Below are 19,647 nucleotides of genomic sequence, written 5' to 3' on the forward strand. Positions count from 1 at the left end.
GTAGTTTATAGAGTGTATATCATAGGGTGATTTACACTGTCTGTATAAGAGAGTATATTACAGGATGATTTACACTGTATATTACAGAGTGTACATTAAAGGATATTTATGCTGTCCGTATATTACAGGTTGGTTTGCATTGAGTGTATATTACAGGATGTGTATTACAGGGTGTATATTATAGGATGATTTACAGTCTGTATATAAGAGAGTGTACATTATAGGATGATTTACACTTATATTACAGTGTACATTAAAGGATATTTATGCTTTCCGTATATTACAGGATGTACAGGTTTGCACTGAGTGTATATTACAGGATGTGTATTACAGGGTGTATATTATAGGATGATTTACAGTCTGTATATAAGAGAGTGTACATTATAGGATGATTTACACTTATATTACGGTGTACATTAAAGGATATTTATGCTTTCCGTATATTACAGGATGTACAGGTTTGCACTGAGTGTATATTACAGGGTGTATATTACAGGATGATTTACACTGAATTTTACAGTAAGAATGTATTACACAGTGTGTATTATAGAAAGATGTACAGTAGGATGTAAGTTACAGGAAGATTATGCTACACTGTGTTTAAAATTACCGGAAAGGTGAGATTGTTCAAGGCATTTTCCTCAGTGTCACAGCGCCGCTGGAGTTCAGACCTGAGCTTCTCAAGATCAGCGGAAAGCTGTGGCAAAGTTCTGGGTTCGGTGCGTTCTCTGGGCTCTGCGAGAGGGGAATGGCCAAGTCTGGTTGCCTCTGGGTGGCTCTTTCCTACCTGTGTTACCTACTGCTGGGGGCCGTGGTCGTGTCCCTGATAGAGCGACCCTCCGAACGTAGCCTTCGGGAGAAGCTGCGCTCCTTGAAGTTTGGGTTTCTGAACCGGAACCCCTGCTTAGCCGAACCCGACCTCGAACGCTTCCTGGTGCGGATACTGGAGGCCCATCGATACGGTGTCTCCGTCCTGAGCAACGCATCGCATACCAACTGGGACTTCGCCTCTGCTTTCTTCTTTGCTGGCACCTTGGTCACCACAGTAGGTGTGTGTAAAAACATTATTATTTCTAAAATGTCTATCGATAACATTTCGAGATGGTGAACGTAAACTTTTTAATACGTTCAGAAAAGTTGTCCAACATTGAAAAAAGTTCCAACAAAAGAAATTAACACTTAATCAAGTTGTTCAGCATTTGAAAAAAAATTCAACGATTAAGAAGTTATTTTAAATGACTTTCAGCAATAGGATAAGGTTTTTTTTAAAGTTCAATATTTAATCAAGTTGTTAAACGTTGTTCAACATTTGAAAAAGTTTCTTTTGGAAAACAATTGATAAAGTTTTTTAAGATGTCGTCCAGCATTTGAAAAGGTTTTTAAAATAGTTGTTGAGATTTAATCAAGTTGTTAAAAGTTGTTCAACTTCTATTTAAAGAAATGTTTTCAACAATTTATAAAGTTTTTAAAAATTGTCCAACATTTTCTTAGAGAAGCCCCACAGCGTGGAAACAGGCCATTGGGCCCAACAAGTCCACACCGACCTGCTGAAGGACATCCCACCCAGACCCATCCCCCTTCTCTATTCCTGTAACCCTGCATTTCACATGGCTAAACCAGGTAGCTACACATCCCTGGACTCTGTGGGTAATTTAGCACGGCCAATCCACCCCAACCTGCATATCTTTGAGCTGAGGGAGGAGACCCGAGCACCCGGAGGAAACTAGACTTGGAGAATGTGCAAATTCCACACAGATAATTATCTGAGGCTGTGAGGCAGCAATGCGAACCACTGAACTACCATGCTGCTCCACATTTTCAGCAATTCATAAAGTTTATAGAAAGTTGTCCAACATGTGTATATTTTGTTTAAAATGTTTTTCAACATTTGGTCAAATCAATCGTTTGAAAACCGTTTTTTATTGTTTTCAATATTTTAGAGTTTATTTAAGTTTTATTTTCGGAAAAAGGTTTTATAATCTATTTTCAACATTTAGGAGTTTTGCAGAATAAGTAATTTCATAAGTTTATTTGAGCTTTCTTTGAACATTGAGAAACTCACTAAAAGCTTTTCACCAATGTTTGGAAAAAACTTCTTAAAATGTTTTCCAGTGCTTTTAAAAAAGCTCTTAAGTTTCCTTAGAAGTGTTTACATACATTTGAACAATGAATTTTTGCCTTTCAACAACTGGGAGGTGACGAGGCTGTTTATAAGTAGTGATTGCTACCATGTGCAATGTGCTGACTGAGCGGGTAGAGGAAGCAGGTCCAATAAGTCAAAAAAGAACGAGATACATAAGAGGAAATATTTATAGGGCTGTGGAAAATGAGTTCTTGCATTGAGCTAGTAGAGACATGGGCTGAATGGCCTCTTGCTTTGCCATATCATTTGTTTGACTGGTTTGTGATGCAGAGTGATGTCAACAGCATGGGTTCAATTCCTTCACTGGCTGAAGTTGCCATAAAGGACTCCCCTCCTCAACCTCTTTTAGCTGGGTTGGAGGATTTGAGCTATAGGGAGAGACTGAATAGGCTGGGGCTATTTTCCATGGAGCATTGGTGGCTGAGAGGTGATATTATAGCGGTTTATAAAATCATGAGGGCCGTGGATAGGGTGAATATCCAAGGTCTTTTCCTCGGGGGGGGGAGTCCAAAACTAGAGGACATTGGTTTAAGCTGGGAGGGGAAAGATTTAAAAGGGACCTGAGGGGCAACTTTTTCACACAGAGGGTGGTGCGTGTATGGAACGAGCTGCCAGAGGAAGTGGAGGAGGCTGGTACAGTTACAACATTTAAAAGGCATCTGGATGGGGACATGAATAGGAAGGGTTTACAGGGATATGGGCCAAATGCTGGCAAATGGGACTAGATTAATTTAGGATATCTGGTCGGCCTGGATGTGTTGGACTGAAGGGTCTGTATAACCCCATGACTCTCCCTTTGCCTTAGATGTGGTGTCCCTCAGGTGAAACCACCAGCAGTCATCTCTCTCTGATGACAGAGAGAGAGAGAGAGAGCGCCTCTAGCCAGTTAAAACTGCCACAACTTTTATACATTAAAGTGGAAACTAAAGATTTGTATCATCTGGTGCTATTCACAATCTCGGGATGTACCAAAGTGTTTCAGAGCCACTTGAAAACTTTCTGAAGTTGAAATATAGGAAAGTTTTTTTTTTACATAGAGTGGCTCACGTGGAATGAATTTCCAGAGGAAGTGTTGAATGTGTGTACAATTACAAATGTTTAAAAGACATTTGGTTAAGTGCATGAATAAGAAATGTTTGGAGGGACATGAGCCAAGCACAGGCAGGTGGATTAGTTTAGTTTGGGATAACGGTTGGCATGGACAGGTTGGACCGAATGGTCTGTTTCAGTACTATATGACTCCAAATGGGGCAAACAGTTTGTGACCAAAGCATGGCATGCCACTTGTAGGAGTGTAGAGCGAATGGGTGTGGTTTAGGAGTCATATTAGTCTCGAAAGGCCACAAGGATGTGAGGCACCTGTTCAAACAGAATTAGACTCCTCTGAGAGTACAGCATTCTTTCCCATAGTGCATTAACAGTTGCACCCTGGGTTACCTGCTCAAGGAACTGGAGTGGGGCTTGCGGCCACAAGGCTGAGGGACAAATGCAACTGTTTTTGTTCACCTACATTCTGTTGGTGCATCCCCACTTCAGATCCTGCGTGTATCTCCTGCCCAAACCAGATCTGTCCAGCCATCCCTCACCAATCTCCTCCTCACACAGGAACATGCTCCCCTGGGTCGGGTGGACTTAGGATAGAATCCCTACAGCATGGAAGCAGGCCATTCGGCCCATTGAGTCCACACCAACCCTCTGAAGAGCATCCCACTCAGACCCACTCCCTACATTTTCCACCTTAGACGCTAAGAGGTAAATTAGCACGACCAATCCACCTAACCTGCACATCTTTAGACTGTGGGAGGAAAGGCACACAGACGCAGGGAGAATGTGCAAACTCCGCACAGAGGCTGGAATCGAACCCGGGTCCCTGGCGCCAGTGCTGACCACTGAGCAACCATGCCACCCTGTACCACGTCATCCTCAGTTTTTTTAACTCTGGGAGGATGTATTCCTGGAGATTTCATACACTGATGGAGTTTTTACAGCAGCCAAAGATCCCCTTCAGCCCATCGTGTCTGCACTGGTCATTAAACATCCATCTATTTTAAATTAAAACTGAAAGAACTGCGGATGGTGGAAATTGAAAACAAAAATAAAAATTGCTACAAAAGCTGAGCAAGCCTGCGGAGAGAAATCAGAGTTAATATTTTGGATCAAGTGACCTTCCTCAGAACTGATGGTAGCTGGGAAATTGTCAGGTTAATGCAGAAGAAATGGTGGAGGAATCCCATGATAACAAAGTGTGGCGCTGGATGAACACAGCAGGCCAAGCAGCATCTTAGGAGAACAAAAGCTAACGTTTCGGGCCTAGACCCTTCATCAGAGGTTAGTCACTAACAGCGTCCATTGATAGCTATTCACCCTTCTAGCCAGATCGTTATCCATTCCTTTGTCTGCCTTCAGTTCCCTTCTGTTTTTGGGCTCTATCTCCACCTATCATTTACTCCTTACCCCCTCCCCACACCCTATCTTCTGCATTAAACTGACATTTTCCTCACTACCATCAGTTCTGAGGGTCACTGGACCCAAAACGTTAACTCTGATTTTTCTTCATAGATGCTGCCAGACTTGCTGAGTTTCTCCAACAATTTCGGTTTTCCATCTATTTTAATCACAGTCCCCAGCTTTTGGCCCTATAACCTTGTATGCATCTAAATATTTCTTAAATGTCTTCGGGGTTCCTGCCTCTACCATCCTTTTGGTCAATGTGTTGCCTATTCCCACTATCCTCTGGATGGAAAAAAAAAGTCTTTCTTCAAATCCCCTCAAACGTTTCTGCTCCTAACCTTAAAACTGTGCCCCCTACCCCTTGTTTATCGACCCCTTTACTGAAGGGAAAGGTTTCTCTGTATCCAAGCTGTCTATGCTGCTCAGAACTTTGTACATCAAAATCAGATGCTTCCCCCAGCTTTCTCTATTATAAGGAAAACATCCCCAGCCTATTGATCTCTCAGAGAGTCCTAGTGTCACCGAGACGTAGAGCACAGAAACAGACCCTTCGGTCCAACTCGTCCATTCTGACCAGATATCCAAATTCATCCAGTCCCATTTGCCAGCATTTGGTCCATATCCCTCGAAACCCTTCCTGCTCATGTACCCATCCAGATGCCTTTTAAATGTTGTAATTGTACCAGCCTCCACCACTTCCACTGTGCTGGGTTCACTGCTTCTCGACATATTTTTATAAATGATTTAGATGTTACCCTAGGAAGGCTGGTTATTAAGTTTGCATTGATCCCAAAATTGGACACTGAAGAATGTTAATTAAGAATACAACGGGATCACGGGAGACCTTATAGAGGTTTATAAAATCATGACGGGCATGGATAGGGTGAATAGTCAAGGTCTTTTCCCCAGGGTGGGGGAGTCCAAAACTAGATGGTATTCGTTTAAGGTGAGAGGGGAAAGATTTAAAAGAGAACCAATGGGCAGCTTTTTCACACAGAAGGTGGTGCGTGTATGGAATGAGCTGCCAGAGGAAGTGGTGGAGGCTGGTACAGTTACAGCATTTAAAAGGCATCTGGTTGTGTTAGGAATAGGAAGGGTTTGGAGGGATATGAGCCAATGTTGGCAAACGGGACCAGATGAATTTAGAATATCTGGTTGGTATGGACATTCAGACTGAAGAGTCTGTTTCTGTGCTGCACATCTCTGTGACTCTAGCTCATTCCATACACACATCACCCTCTGCATGAAAATGTTGCCCCTGAGGCCCCTTTTAAATCATTCCCCTCTCATCTTAACCCTACGCCCTCTAGTTTGGACTCCCCCACCCTGGGGAAAAGACCTTGTCTATTCACTCTATCCATGCCCCTCATGATTTTATAAACCTCTATAAGGTCACCCCTCGACCTCTGACGCTCCAGGGAAAATAGCCCCAGCCAATCCAGCCTCTCCCTGTAGCTCAAACTCTCCAACCCTGGCAACATGCTTGTGAATCTTTTCTGAACCCTTTCAACATCGTTCTTGTAGTAAGGAGACCTGAACCGAACACGGTATTCCAAATGTAGCCTTACCAATGTCTTCATTGCTGAATGGCTCCAGACTAGGCAACATCCTGGTGAATCACCATTGCACGTCCTCCAATGCGATTAGTTTTTGTTGCATTTGTGGTCATTGACATCTCGAGAATGTTCGGAACACCAGACGCTCTTGGGTTAATATTCCAATCTTTCCAGTTAGCTCACGATACAGTACCTCCCACTGTTCCTGCGTAGGGAAACCAGTCAACAGGAATAACAGTTTGTTCCTGATGAGATCTATAAAGAAAAGGTCCTGTCTGCCACGTTGGCTATGTACAAAGTAACAAGGGCCTCCAACAAGTATTTAAAGCGTCTGAAATGCAGTCCTGTCAAATTTCAGAAACACAACATAATGTATGATTGACACAAACACAGAGGTTACTGGAGAAATTCGGCAGGTTTGACATCATCTGTGGAGATGGAGAAACAGTCAGCATTTCGAGTCTGGTCTGACTCTTCCTGAGAATTGAATCAACCAGACTTGAAACATTAGTAAGTGCAAAGCGATGGTGCATGACTGTAAATATGTGTGTGAATGTGTGCACATTCCAGTGTTTGTATTTGAGAATGCGCGGTGCTTTGAGGTGTGATTATCAGGACATATACGAGGTAATGGGCACATGAGTGAGTATGCAAGTGTATTCATGTGTGAGTGTTAGTATATATGAATGTACGCGTGTGCACATGTGACTGTGTGCAAGTGTGTGTGCACAGATACCAGCCTGCACGTGCAAGTGTGTGTGCATGAGTGTTGGTGCATACATGTGAGCGTGCATGTGTGGGTGTGTGTGCACATGTGAGTGCATGTGTGCGCATATGCAAGGTGCTTGTGTGAGTGTCTATACACGTGTGCGAGTGTATATGCTTGTAGGAATGTGTGTGTTTGTGCGAGTGTGTATGTGCTCACCTCAGAGCAATTAAATGTCACCAACAACAGCAGCAGCATCAGTTTTCCAACTGGTCCTCTGGGGTGTTCCAAGGGTCTGCAGGTGTTTAAAAGAGTTATTGGATGAGAGGACTCTTAACCAAAAATCTATAGACTTTGGTACGGCTTTGATCTCCTTCCTTAAGAAAGGACACTGCAACAAACGGTCACAGAACGGGGTTTGTTCTTTTTAGCAGATCATTCAGTACAGAACAATTAGGTTTTGGTTAATATTTATTCCTGAAAATTATGATGTGGTTGTTATCAAGTTGTGGGAGCTTGCTGTGCACAATTGGGCTGCCACGTTAAAACCAAGATAATAAGGTGTGGAGCTGGATGAACACAGCAGGCCAAGCAGCATCTGAGGAGCACGAAGGCTGACATTTTAGGGCTATACCCTTCTTCAGAAGGGTCTTTTTTCTGAAGAACGGTCTAGCCCAAAACGTCAGCCTTCCTGCTCCTCAGATGCTGCTCGGCCTGATGTGTTCATCCAGCTCCACACCTTGTTATCTCAAATTCTCGAGCATCTGCAGTTCCTACTATCTCTGAAACAACATTGAAATGCTGACTGCTCTCCCCCAGTAAAATGTAATTGATTGCAAAGCACTTTGCAGCCAATGTCCTAGGGATGTGAAAGCCACTTTATAAACGGACATTTGTGCTCTCTGTATGTTTTGAAATTGAAATGGGGAATGTCTGCTCTTCAGGTTATGGCCACACAACCCCAATCTCTGACAGGGGCAGGGCTTTCTCCATCTTCTTCGCTGCCCTGGGAGTCCTCTTCACCATGCTGCTTCTCGCTGTCATCGTGCAGAGGCTGATGATCTACCTGACAGATCAGCCAATCCGGGCACTGCAGAAGAGGTTTGGCTACTCGAAGCAGCGATTGACCCAGGTGCACTGCTTTGTGATGTTCTTGTTCGCCTTCATCAGCTTCTTCCTCATTCCCGCTGCCATTTTCAGTGCCATCGAGAAGGACTGGACCTACCTCAATGCCTTCTATTTCTGCTTCACCTCCCTCAGCACTATTGGTCTGGGGGACTACGTTCCTGGAGAGCAAAATAACCAGACCCTGCGGCCACTTTACAAGATGTCAGTCACCTGTGAGTAACAGCTCCTCACCAGTACCCTACTGACTCACATGTCAGGCTGGAATCTCTCTCTATCTCTGTGTCTCTTCCTCTCTTGCTCTCCTTTCTCTTCCTCTCTGCCTCCTACTCTCTCCCTCTGTCTCACACTCTCTCTTTCTTCTCTGTCTGTCTCCGTCTCACACCCTGTCTCTCCATCTCACACTCTGTCTCTCTGTCTCACACTCTCTCTCCTTCTCACATTCTGTCTCTCTGTCTCTCGGTCACTCTCTCTGGCTCTCAGTCTCACTGTGTATGTGTGTGTGTGTGTCTCTCTCTCCCTCTCTCTGTGCTTTGCTCTCTCTCTCCCACCATCTGTCTCCCACTCTCACTGTCTTCCTTTCACTGCATCTCTCTCTCTCTCACCCTCCTGTCCCTCCAGCTTCTCTCTCTCTCTTTTGACACCCCCCCATCTTCTTTCTCTCCTGTGTCCTCTTGCTGCCTTTCCCTCTCTCTGCTTTTCTCTCCCTCCATCTCTCCCTTTCCCTGTTTTTCTCTGTGCATCTCTCTCTCTCCCTCTCCCCATCACTCCTTCTTTCATTATTTCTCTCTTTCTCTACCGATTTCCCATGTGGAGCTCCCTCATGGTGTTAATTGAAACCTCTCTGAATCTCTAATCCCACAATCTGACTCAGTGTTACCCCAGGGGCTGGAGTTGGTGACGTGGCTGAACAAAGCAGCAAGTACAGGGTCTGAGCAGGAACGCAGCTGTGGAGGAAGTTTGGTGAATCAACCCATCACCATTTGTCAGCCCAACTTATTTTGCTAAAGGAAGAACTTGCATTCATATAGCACCGACCACAACCTTGGGACTTCCCATTTTTAAAGCCTATGAGATACTTGTGGGAATGTGCATTTATATGGAGCCTTTAAAGATACAAAACATTGAAAATGAGTGCTATGTTATGGAGATAAATACTGCACTTGGTTTGTACACGGAGAGATCCCACAAACCGATTCATTTGTTTTAATCAATGATAGACTCAAGGATCATGGGGGAAAGGTCGGAAAAATGGATTTTAGGATTATTAGATCAGCCATGCTCTCATTGCAGACTTGATGGGCTGAATGGCAAAGAGTGTTGCAGGCTCCTTTGTGTCCAACTAAGTGAATTGATTGAGGGTCTCGGCTGAGGGAGATAACTCCAACAGTGCGGCGCTCCCTCGGTGCTGACCCTCCGACAGTGCAGCGCGCCCTCAGCGCTGACCCTCCGGTGCCCACTCCCTCAGCGCTGACCCTCCAACAGTGCGGCGCTCCCTCAGCGCTGACCCTCCGACAGTGCGGCGCTCCCTCAGCGCTGACCCTCCAACAGTGCGGCGCTCCCTCAGCGCTGACCCTCCGACAGTGCGGCACTCCCACGGGGCTGACCCTTCAGTTTTGCACTGTTTTATTGCTCACAGCTTCTGGAACAAGACTTGAGCCATGACCTCTAGACTCAGTAAAGTGCCTGAGGGAGCGAGTGGCAGTCGCGAATATGGGTTTGACAGGAATGATGTTGATTTCTGCGTGGAGGAGTTAGAAAATAACTGTACACCTGTATCTCTTGCAGTTTACCTCCTGTGCGGCCTCACCATGATGGTTCTCCTCATCCAGACATCCCAGAAGGCAGTGGGCTTGCACGTCCTGATGCAGATTTTCAACCTCCCTCTGGCTGATGACGACGAAGAGGAGGATGAGGAGCTTGTCCCAGATTCAACAGGCCCCCAACCCTCCCTCCAGCTCAATGGGCTGAAAGCTGGTCCCCAACCCCTCAACCACTCCAAACCACCTTCCTACAATTCCATTTTGCCCCCCAGCGATCGGTGAGAGAACCAGAGGCTGGGGCCTCTCTCTGCCAGGCCTGGTAGGACCTGTAAATGTGGTTGACATGGTGACTGGGTAGGGACAGTTAAAGGGTCAGAGGTGGAGATTCGCGGCCTCTGCTCTTGAGGCCGAGTTGATCTGAGAGTTTGGCCAACAATGGGAATTGGGGGAGCCCCAGGGTTTTCTGTGTCACCACCTCTGCGTCCCCCATCCCCTTCCCCACTCTCCATGCTCGCTGGCAAAGCCTTCTGTCTAGGCCCCTTGGGTGGTGGCAGCTAGCTCCCACTCCACCTTTCTGCCTAGATGGTACATCAGTTCAGACACCACCACCACCCCGCCCCCGCAACCACCCCGACCCCGTTACCACCCTCCTCCCTGACAAACCATATCAGCCAAACCTAGCTCTGCCAACTCCAGTTTGTGCTGTGCCCCGAATCTTCTGGTAACATGGAGTTTGTTGCAATGTTGGCACAAAATGGTGCCGACTTTCCAAATCCTACACTTGAGCATTTATTGCAGTTGTATTTAAAAGCGGGAAGGGAACTGGCCGAGAAAACCTATACTGTCTTGAGCAAATGTGCCATCAGGCATGGCCTCATGAGGCAGAGAGTGAGAACTGCAATGATGCCCCAATAATCCATAGATGACTCAGGAAGAGGCCATTCACTCAACAAACTGCATGTTGCTGTTCTACTTTGTACAGGGGCCATTGCTAAGACTGTCGCTTATCCAACGTCGACATAGTGTCTCCATTCACACTTGGTATGCTGAGATCTACAACACTGTTTCGCATGCCCGCATCTCTCACCTCCACTCTCAGCAGTTCCTTCACCATGTGGCCTCCTGCTCATCGCCTCATTCTCACTGTCTTAATCCCCCATGTAATCTTCAAACCCCTGTGACCTTACCCCATTCCAATCGGAGCAACCCCCTTCCTCCAGCACTGCATTATTCTCGTTCCCTGTCTTACTTGGGCCTTGATTTCCTTTGGATCTTCAGCACAAGGGGAGGTGAGGTCTATTCATCCAGGTAATGTTTCGAATCCTGATGATAGAATTTGAATTCAATAAAAATCTGAAATTAAGAATCTAATGAAGACCGTGAATCCATTGTTGATTGTTGGGAAAACCCATCTGGTTCACTAATGTCCTTTAGGAATGGAAACTGCCATCCTTGCCTGGTCTGGCCTAACAGTGGCACTTAACTGCCCCCTGGGCAATTAGGGCTGGGTGTTAAATACTAGCCAAGCCAATGACATCCATGTCCCATGAATGAATAAAATTCCTGTGAATTGGTGGATAATACATCCATGTTCATATCAACTGAACTTGGGTTTAAGCCCCACGACAAAATGGCAGAGAAACTCTCCCAGAAGCCTTATTCAATATTTATCCTTTCACCAACACCAAGACCAAGACAGATTATCTGGCCATTAACGCTTCACAGTTCTCCCTACTGTCCATTCTCCACCATCTGTGTAGTGAACTTTGCTCAAAAGAGTGCTGTGATGGTAGAATCCCTGCAGTACAGAAAGAGGCCATTTGGTCCATCAAGTCTGTACTGACCCACCAAAGAGCACCCCACCCTGACCCGAGCTGCCATCATCCCTTCTCACGCCATCCCCATAACCTCAAATTTAGAGTGACCAATCAACTGAGCCTGCACATCCCTGGACACAATGGGGCAATTTAGCACGGCCCATCCTCCCTAACCTGCACAGCTTTGTTGCCAAGGTTTTTTGGCTTAAAGACATAAGAATAACATTTCAAAGGGATTACAAAAATTTATATGACCCTAGTGGAAAGGTGATAATTGGCTGACAAGTGGAGTCTGATTGGCTAATACATTGCCAATGGAGAATTATCGACTTCCTGAATTTGGATAATTTGAACAAGGCACACAGGGCTTGAACATTTTATTTACACAAAACGGGAATGGGGGCAGGGAGAAAAAGGCTGCTGATTATTTCACAAGTTGACTCTGAATTATTGTTGTCCTCCTGGAATGTCAATGGCTGTGATTGTTTGAAATCTGACATTCTTGCATGGGTCCTGCTGAGAGCAATGCTGTCTTTTCAGTGAGATTCAAGTTGTGTACAACCAAGTGGCTCATTTTATATCAGGATTTCCTGCTCAAGCCCCTTCACTTGTCTGTCTCCCTCTAAAGGTTCACCACCAAACCCATAATTCTCAAACAAGTTGTCAGTTACCCCCTCCAGGTCTCTCACTCCCCCATACTTTGTTAATTTGCCCTTTCTTAGTTCTATATTCACCATTGCCCCAGACCGACTGATGATGTGAAAGATGGAGTCGTTTAGCCCACTGTCACCTGATAGTCAGCCATTTGGACCCTAGGTTCTTGCCAAAGAGGAGTGGGGGTAGGGTTTGAAACTACATCCTCTGAACCGTACCCCTGCAATATTCACCATCTTCTGTCGAAAGAGAAACTAAGAGGGGGACAATGGAGTTACATTCATAAAGATGTACAGCACAGAATCAGACCCTTCAGCCAACTTCTCTATCGTGACCAGATATCCTAAATTAATCTAGTCCCACTTGCCAGTATATGGCCCATATCCTTTTAAGCCCTTCATGTACCCATCCAGATGCCTTTTACATGTTGTAACTGTACCAGCTTCCTCCACTTCCTCTGGCAGCTCGTTTCACACACGCACCGCCCTCTGCATTAAAAGTTGCCCCTTAGATCCCTTCTAAATCTTTCCCCTCTCACCTTAAACCTATGCCCCTAGTTTTAGATTCCCCTATCCTGGGGAGAAAGGACCTTGGCCATTCACTCTATTCATGCCCCCCATGATTTTATAAACCTCTACAAGGTCATCCCTGAGCCTCCGACACTCCAAGGAAAACAGCCCCATCTTATTCAGCCTCTCCCTGTTGCTCAAACCTTCCAACCCTGGCAACATCCTTGTAAATCTTTTCTGAGCCCTTTCAAGTTCCAAACATCCTTGCAACAGCAGGGAGACCAAACCGAACCCAAAGGAAGGGGATGCTGTGAATGTAAAATCAGGGTTCCTGATTGTAGTTGGATGGCCAACCAATCTCTCCATTTCCAACTAACTTAAATGAAACAGATATTTATTTTCAGGTGCGGATGCTGTTAAATTGTCCGATGACCCACCCATTGGCCAGCAGACCAAGGAGATTATATCTTAATCGTCAAGGATTTCAGGACATTTTTCAGAGATCCTGCACCAACTGGCTATATTTATGACTGACGTGTTAATGTGTTGCTCCTGATGTCAAGGTGACCTCATGCTTTGGGCTATTTCCAGCTTGTGACTAGTTTTGCCAGTGATCATTTGAATAATGACTCATCGAATGTGCATGTGTTTGTATGAGCAGGTGTCATTATCTCGAATCCTCTTAGCTCTCACTAACACCCAGCCCTTGCAGAGTTTCACAAGCTTCAAACTCTCCCCTCCCCCTACCGCCTCCCAAAACCAGCCCAGCTCATCCCTGCCTCCCTAACCTGTCCTTCCTCCCACCTGAAGCCCCACCCCTATCTCCTACCTACTAACCTCATCCTGCCCCCTTGACCTGTCTGTCGTCCCTGGACTGACCTATCTCCTCCCTAACTCCCCACCTACACTCACCTCTACTGGCTCCATCTCTGCCTCTTTGACCTGTCTGTCTCCTCTCCACCTATCTTCTCTTCTATCTATCTTCTATCCAGCTCCCCCTCTCTCCCCATTTTTTTCAGAACCCTCTCCCCCTCCCCCATATCTGAAGGAGGGTCTAGGCCCGAAACGTCAGCCTTCCTGCTCCTCTGATGCTGCTTGGCCTGCTGCATTCATCCAGCTCTACACCTGGTTATCTCTTATTGCAGAGATTAGATTGTTTGACTGGCCTTAGACTGTGTTCTCAGGGCTCTTGTGATGCAGTGGTTGCTCTGAGAGTGGGTTTGGCTCCCACCTGCTCCAGATGGTGTGCATGACAATCCCTAAATAGATTGATTTAAATCAAAGGCTGGACTGCATTTTCAAAATGCTCACTGGCCTGGGTAACAGTTAGTCAGATTCAAGCAAAAGTAAAGTTGCCAGACTCCAATAGGGCTGCCCTGTCATTAGAGAGAGATAACTGGTAGCGAGTTTACCCTGACTGTCACTGCAGTTAAAAAGGTGGGGCCTTCATGGTAACCTCAGATAGTGTGGGAAATGAACCCCGTACTGCTTGTGTCACTTGGCGCTGCAAACCTGCCAACTGAGCTAACTGTGGAACAAAAACAAGTTGCTGTAAAAGCTCAGCAGATCTGGCAGCATCTGTCAATGAAAAACAGAGTTAATGTTTGGGGTCCGCTGACTCTTCCTCAGAACTGATGGTGGTTGGGAAAACGTCAGTTTATATGCAGAGAAAAGAGGGAGGTGGATGGGCTAGGGAGTAAATGATAGGATAGAGCCGAAAGAGAGAGAAGAGCAGTTGGACAGATAGAGTTGGTAATGATCTGGCTGGGAGGGTGAATAGTTGTTGATGGGGACTATTAGTGAATAAAAACAGGTGGTGTGTCGTTACAAGGCCTGGTGGGTGGGGCAGGGGGCTGGACATGGAAGAGTTTAGGCCCTAAAATTATTGAACTTAATATTGAGTTATGGTGGTCTATGGTGCAAGCTAACTGCACTCCAGTTGACCTGATGATAGAGGGAAGGTCACTGATGAATCAGTGAAGATGGTTGGGCTGAGGACACGACCCTGAGGAACACCTGCAGAGATGTTATGAAGTTGAGATGATTGACCTCCCACAACCACGACCATCTTCCTATGTATCTGGTACGACTCCGACTATCAGAGCATTTTCCCCCGATTCCCATTGATTCCGGTTTTGCTGGGGTTCCTTGATGCCACACTCAGTCGATTGTAGCCTGATATCAAGGACTGTCACTCTCACCTCACCTCTGGAATTCAGCCCTTTTTTGTACATGTTTGAACCAAGGCTGTAATGAGGTCAGGAACGGAGTGATCCTGGCGGAACCCAAACTGGGCATCACTGAGCAGGTTCTGCATTAATAGCACTATTGATGACATCTTCCATCGCTTTACTAATGACGCAGAGTAGACTGATGGGGCGGTAATTGACTGGATTGGATTTTAATTGGTTTTTTCCTGGTTTTTTTTTGTATACAGGACACGTTTGGGCAATTTTCTACGTCGGGTAGATACCAGTGTTGTAACTGTACCGGAACAGATTGGCTAGGGGGTCGCCAAGTTCCAGAGCACAAGTCTTCAGTTCTATTGCCGGAGTGTTGTCAGGGCCCATAGCCTTTGCTATATCCAGTGTCTCCAACCATTTCTTGATATCATGTGGAGTGAATTGAATTGGCTGAAGACTGGTATCTGGGGACCACTGGAGGAGGCCGAGATAATTCACCCACTTGGTACTTCTGGCTGAAGATTGCTGCGAAAACTTCAGCCTCATCTTTTGCACTGATGTGCTGGTGACTTCCATCACTGAGGATAGGGATATTTGTAGAGCCTCCTCCTCCAGTGAGTTGTTTAATTATCCATCACTGCTGCCTCACAGCACCAGGAACCCGGGTTCGATTCTACCATGTAGTGTTCAGGGATGTGTAGATTAGGTGGGATGCTATGAGGGTCAGTGTGGACTTGTTGGGCTGAAGGGCCTGTTAGCACATTGTAGGGCTTCTATGAATCTTTGAACCATTCACAACTGAATGTGGCAGAACTGCAGAGCTTAGGTCTGATCCATTGGTTGTGGGATCACTTAGCTCTATCTATCACCTCCTGCTTTCGCTGTTTGGTGTGCAAGTAGTCCTGTTTGGTGGCATCACCTGGTTGATACCTCACCTTCAGGCATGCCTTCCTGCACTCTCCATTGAACCAGGGTTGATCCCCTGGCTTGATGGTAATGGTTGAGAGGGGGATATGCCAGTCCCTGTGGTTACAGATTGTGCTAGAATATAATTCTGCTGCTGTTGATGGCCCGCAGTGCCTCATGGATGCCCAGTCTTGAGTTGCTAAATCTGTCCTATTGAGCACGGTGATAGTGCCACACAACACGATGAAAGTTATTCTCAATATGAAGACGGGACTTCATCTCCACAAGGACTGTGCAATGGTCGCTCTTACCAAAACAGTCATGTACAGATGCAATTGCAGCTGGCAGATTAGTAAGGTCAAGTACGCTTTTCCCACTTGTTGGTTCCCTCACCAGACTCAGTCCAGCAGCTATATCCTTCAGGACCCGACCAGCTCGATCAATGGTGCTGTTGCCAAGTCACTCTTGGTGGTGGACATTAAAGTGCCCCACCCAGAGTACATTTTGTGCCCCGGCCATCCTCAGTGCTTCCTCTAAATGTTGTTCAACATGGAGGAGTACTGATTCATCAGCTGATGGAGGACTATATGTGGTAATCAGTAGGAGGTTTCTTTGATAACAAGGTACAGAGCTGGAGGAACACAGCAGGCCAAACAGCCTCAGAGGAGCAGGAAAGCTGATGTTTTGGGCCTAGACCCTTCTTCAGAAATGGGGGAGAGGAAGGGGATTCTGAAATGGGGAGAAAAGGGGGATAGAAGATGGATAAAGGAGAAGATAGGTGGAGAGGGGACAGACAGGTCAAGGAGGCGGGGTTGGAGCCATTAAAGCTGAGTGTAGGTGGAGAGTTAGGGAGGGGATAGGTCAGTCCAGGGAGGATGGACAGGTCAAGGGGGCGGGATAAGGCTAGTAGGTAGGAGATGGGGTTTCCTGGCCCATGTTTAACCTGAAGCCGTGAGACTTCATGGGGTTCAGAGTCAATGTTGAGGCCTCCCATATCAACACCCTCCTGACTGTACACCACTGCGCCACCCCCTCTGTTGGGTCTGTCCTGCCAGTGAGACAGGAGATATCCAGAGATGGTGATGATGGTGTCTGGGAGTCTGTGAGACAGCTCTCCCAATTTTGGCACCAACTCCCAGATGTTAGTGAGGAGGACTTTGCAGGGTCGACAGGGCTGTTTCTGCCATTGTCCCTTCCAGTGCCGAGGTTGATGCCAGGTGATCCGTCCAGTTTCATTTCTTTGAGACTGTAGTGATTGGTACAACTGAGTGGCTTGCTAGGCCTTTTCAGAGGGCAACTGAGAGTCAACCACGTTGCACTGGGTCTGGAGTCACATGTAGGCCAGATCAGGTGAGGGTGGCAGATTTCCTGCCCTGAAGGACTTTAGTGAACCAGATGGGTTTTTATGACAATGGCAATGATTTCATGGTGATCAGTAGATTCTTAACTCTAGACCTTTTCCCCCCTAATTATTGAATCCAATTTCCACCATCTGCCATGGTGGGGTTCGAACACAGGTCTCCAGAACATTAGCTGGGTTTCTGGATTAATAGCATAGTGATAATACATAACCAGGCAGGCGATAGCCTAGTGATATTTCGATATACACCCAACATAGAATCCCTAAGGTGTGAAAGCATGCCATGCATCCCAACGAGTCCTCAGTGACTCTCCAAACAGTATCCCACCCAGACCCACTCCAACCTTATCCCTGTAACCCTGTATTGGCCATGGTTAATCTACCTAGCCTGCATATCTTTGGACTATGGCAGGAAACCCACACAGACTCAGAGAGACTGTGCAAACTCTAAACACATAGTTGCCCAAAGATAGAATCAAACCTGGGTCCCTGGTGCTGTTAGGCAGCAGTGCAAACCAATGTGCCACCATGCTGCCCTCTGGATATATACACACACTTCTGCATAATGGAAGCAACATATGTTAGTACACGGGCCTTTGTCTTTGTAGACAGAAAGAACATGTCCATGCACCGTGCCAGTTTCAACTCAACAACACAAGTGACAGCCATTCGCTGGTTCATCCCTCAGGACAATGCCTTGGCCAATCAGAGTCAATGTGCCCACCTTAAATTGAACCAAAGTTTGGTGGTTAACTAAAAACCAAAAGAACTGCTGTTGGAAATTCTGTTCTGCTCTCAGAGAAAGGATCACTGGACCCGAAACTTTAATTTTGATTTCTCTCCACAGATGCTGCCAGACTTGCTGAGCTTCTCCGGCAATTTGTTTCTGTTTTTGGCAGTTAACTGTCAGTCATCATTTGACTAATGCCTTGTCCATAGCAACATCTCAGTCAATCCAAGTCCACTTGTTAATCAACTCAGTCTCTTCATATGGTAGAGTTGGTTGTACTATAACCCGATGGTTATGTTCCTGTGCGACATCACGCTATAGAAATAACAGGGCCTATGGGAAAAGCTGGGTGAGGGACAGTCGCCAAAATAAAAACACTCAAAAGCTTAACACAAAGCTTAGCACAATTTGCATAAATGTTTAATTCATATCCAATGATGAAATAAAAATGTCAAGATGATGTGATGGGAGAGGAGGTTGTACTGTGCCTCTCATAGAAAGCACTTCACACCAAAGCTTGCAAAATGATCACATGATGCTGGTGTGGACAATCTTTTGTGCTAACATTGCCTGCAAAACAATCATGTGACGTGGATGCGTAGTCCTCCATGCAGCGATGGAGCTATGTTATAGCTGACACTAGATCGCATTTTAGCAATAACACTCCCCTATTCATCAATCACATTACAACCAATTTGTGTTACTGGAACACGCTTTACAATAGAGTTGACTGTATAAAAATATTTTTTCCTTACAGTGTGAAATGTATTGATGAGTGCAAGATGCAAAGATTTGACAAAATGTATTTTATTTTAGCAATACATAAAATGTACTGTGTACAATTATGTGTTCTACTGGAGACATTTGGTAATTTGCCATATATTTGTTTAAAATATGTAATTAATTTTCATTGCCATGTGTTTGTTTTAGTAAACAGCTCCTTAAAAATACCGTTAATTTTAAAAAAAATTCCTATGTACTGAAACGGCAGAGCTGTCTCCAATAACTTTGCAAATCTCATATATTTAGGCTCTGGGCCTAGTTCAACATGGGACAGCTTTGGGTCAGTCCATTCATACAAGTCCTTCATAGCATTTTGTGTAATAAGTCAGCAACTTGTCAAGGCTCCTCCACCTGTACCCAAGACCACCACCACCACTGCATCCGCTCTATTATCGAGAGGAACAGGGACAGCTGATGTTTGGGACTGCTGTCCTCTCCAAGCTCCTCAATAAACCACATGCACCCATCATCCTGAACTGGATGGCCTGTGAGTGTATCTCAACCACACAGACTGCAGCAGTGCAAAGACGCAGCTCGCCAACTCCACCCTCCCAAAGGGCAACAGTATTTGACAGTGATGTGGCTAGTTCAAGAATGAATGAAACTGAAATATTTGTTGTGGCAATGTATCCTAAATTAATCTGGTCCCATTTGCCAGCATTTGGCCCATAACTGTATAAACCCTTCCTATTCATGTACCCAACCAGATGCCTTTTAAATGCTGTAATTGTATCAGCCTCCATCACTTCCTCTGGGAGCTAATTCCATACACGCACCACCATCTGGGTGAAAATGTTGTCCCTCAGGATCCTTATAAATCTTTCCCCTCTCACCCCAAAGCTATGCTCTCTTGTTTTGGACTTCCCCCACCCTGGGTAAAAGACTTTGGTTATTCACCTCCAACTTCTGTAAGGTTACCCCCTCAGCTTACAATGCTCTAGGGAAAATAGCCCCAGCCTAT

At 45.8% G+C, this 19,647-nt stretch overlaps 1 protein-coding gene across 6 annotated transcripts; it reads left to right on the forward strand.

Annotated features, from left to right (window-relative positions):
• The first annotated feature begins 634 nt into the window (after window positions 1–634).
• Window positions 635–18,809, forward strand: kcnk6 (potassium channel, subfamily K, member 6). 6 transcript variants are annotated; one of them, XR_009443044.1, is made up of 4 exons: window positions 635–1,049; window positions 7,801–8,196; window positions 9,770–13,582; window positions 16,674–18,809. XR_009443044.1 is itself a non-coding variant. In XM_048522199.2 (4 exons), exons 1-3 carry the CDS (start codon window positions 749–751, stop codon window positions 10,024–10,026), a joined length of 954 nt encoding a protein of 317 aa, XP_048378156.1. In that variant the 5' UTR covers window positions 635–748; the 3' UTR covers window positions 10,027–10,063; window positions 13,129–18,809. The 6 variants fall into 6 exon arrangements, 3 of the variants coding, with proteins under 3 accessions (XP_048378156.1, XP_048378157.1, XP_048378155.1); XR_009443043.1 differs by having other exon boundaries at window positions 9,770–13,287; window positions 15,162–18,809; XR_007246580.2 differs by having other exon boundaries at window positions 9,770–11,033; window positions 15,162–18,809.
• Window positions 18,810–19,647: the final 838 nt, after the last annotated feature.

This window comes from Stegostoma tigrinum, chromosome 39 (assembly GCF_030684315.1).
Source record: "Stegostoma tigrinum isolate sSteTig4 chromosome 39, sSteTig4.hap1, whole genome shotgun sequence".
NCBI lineage: Eukaryota > Metazoa > Chordata > Chondrichthyes > Orectolobiformes > Stegostomatidae > Stegostoma > Stegostoma tigrinum.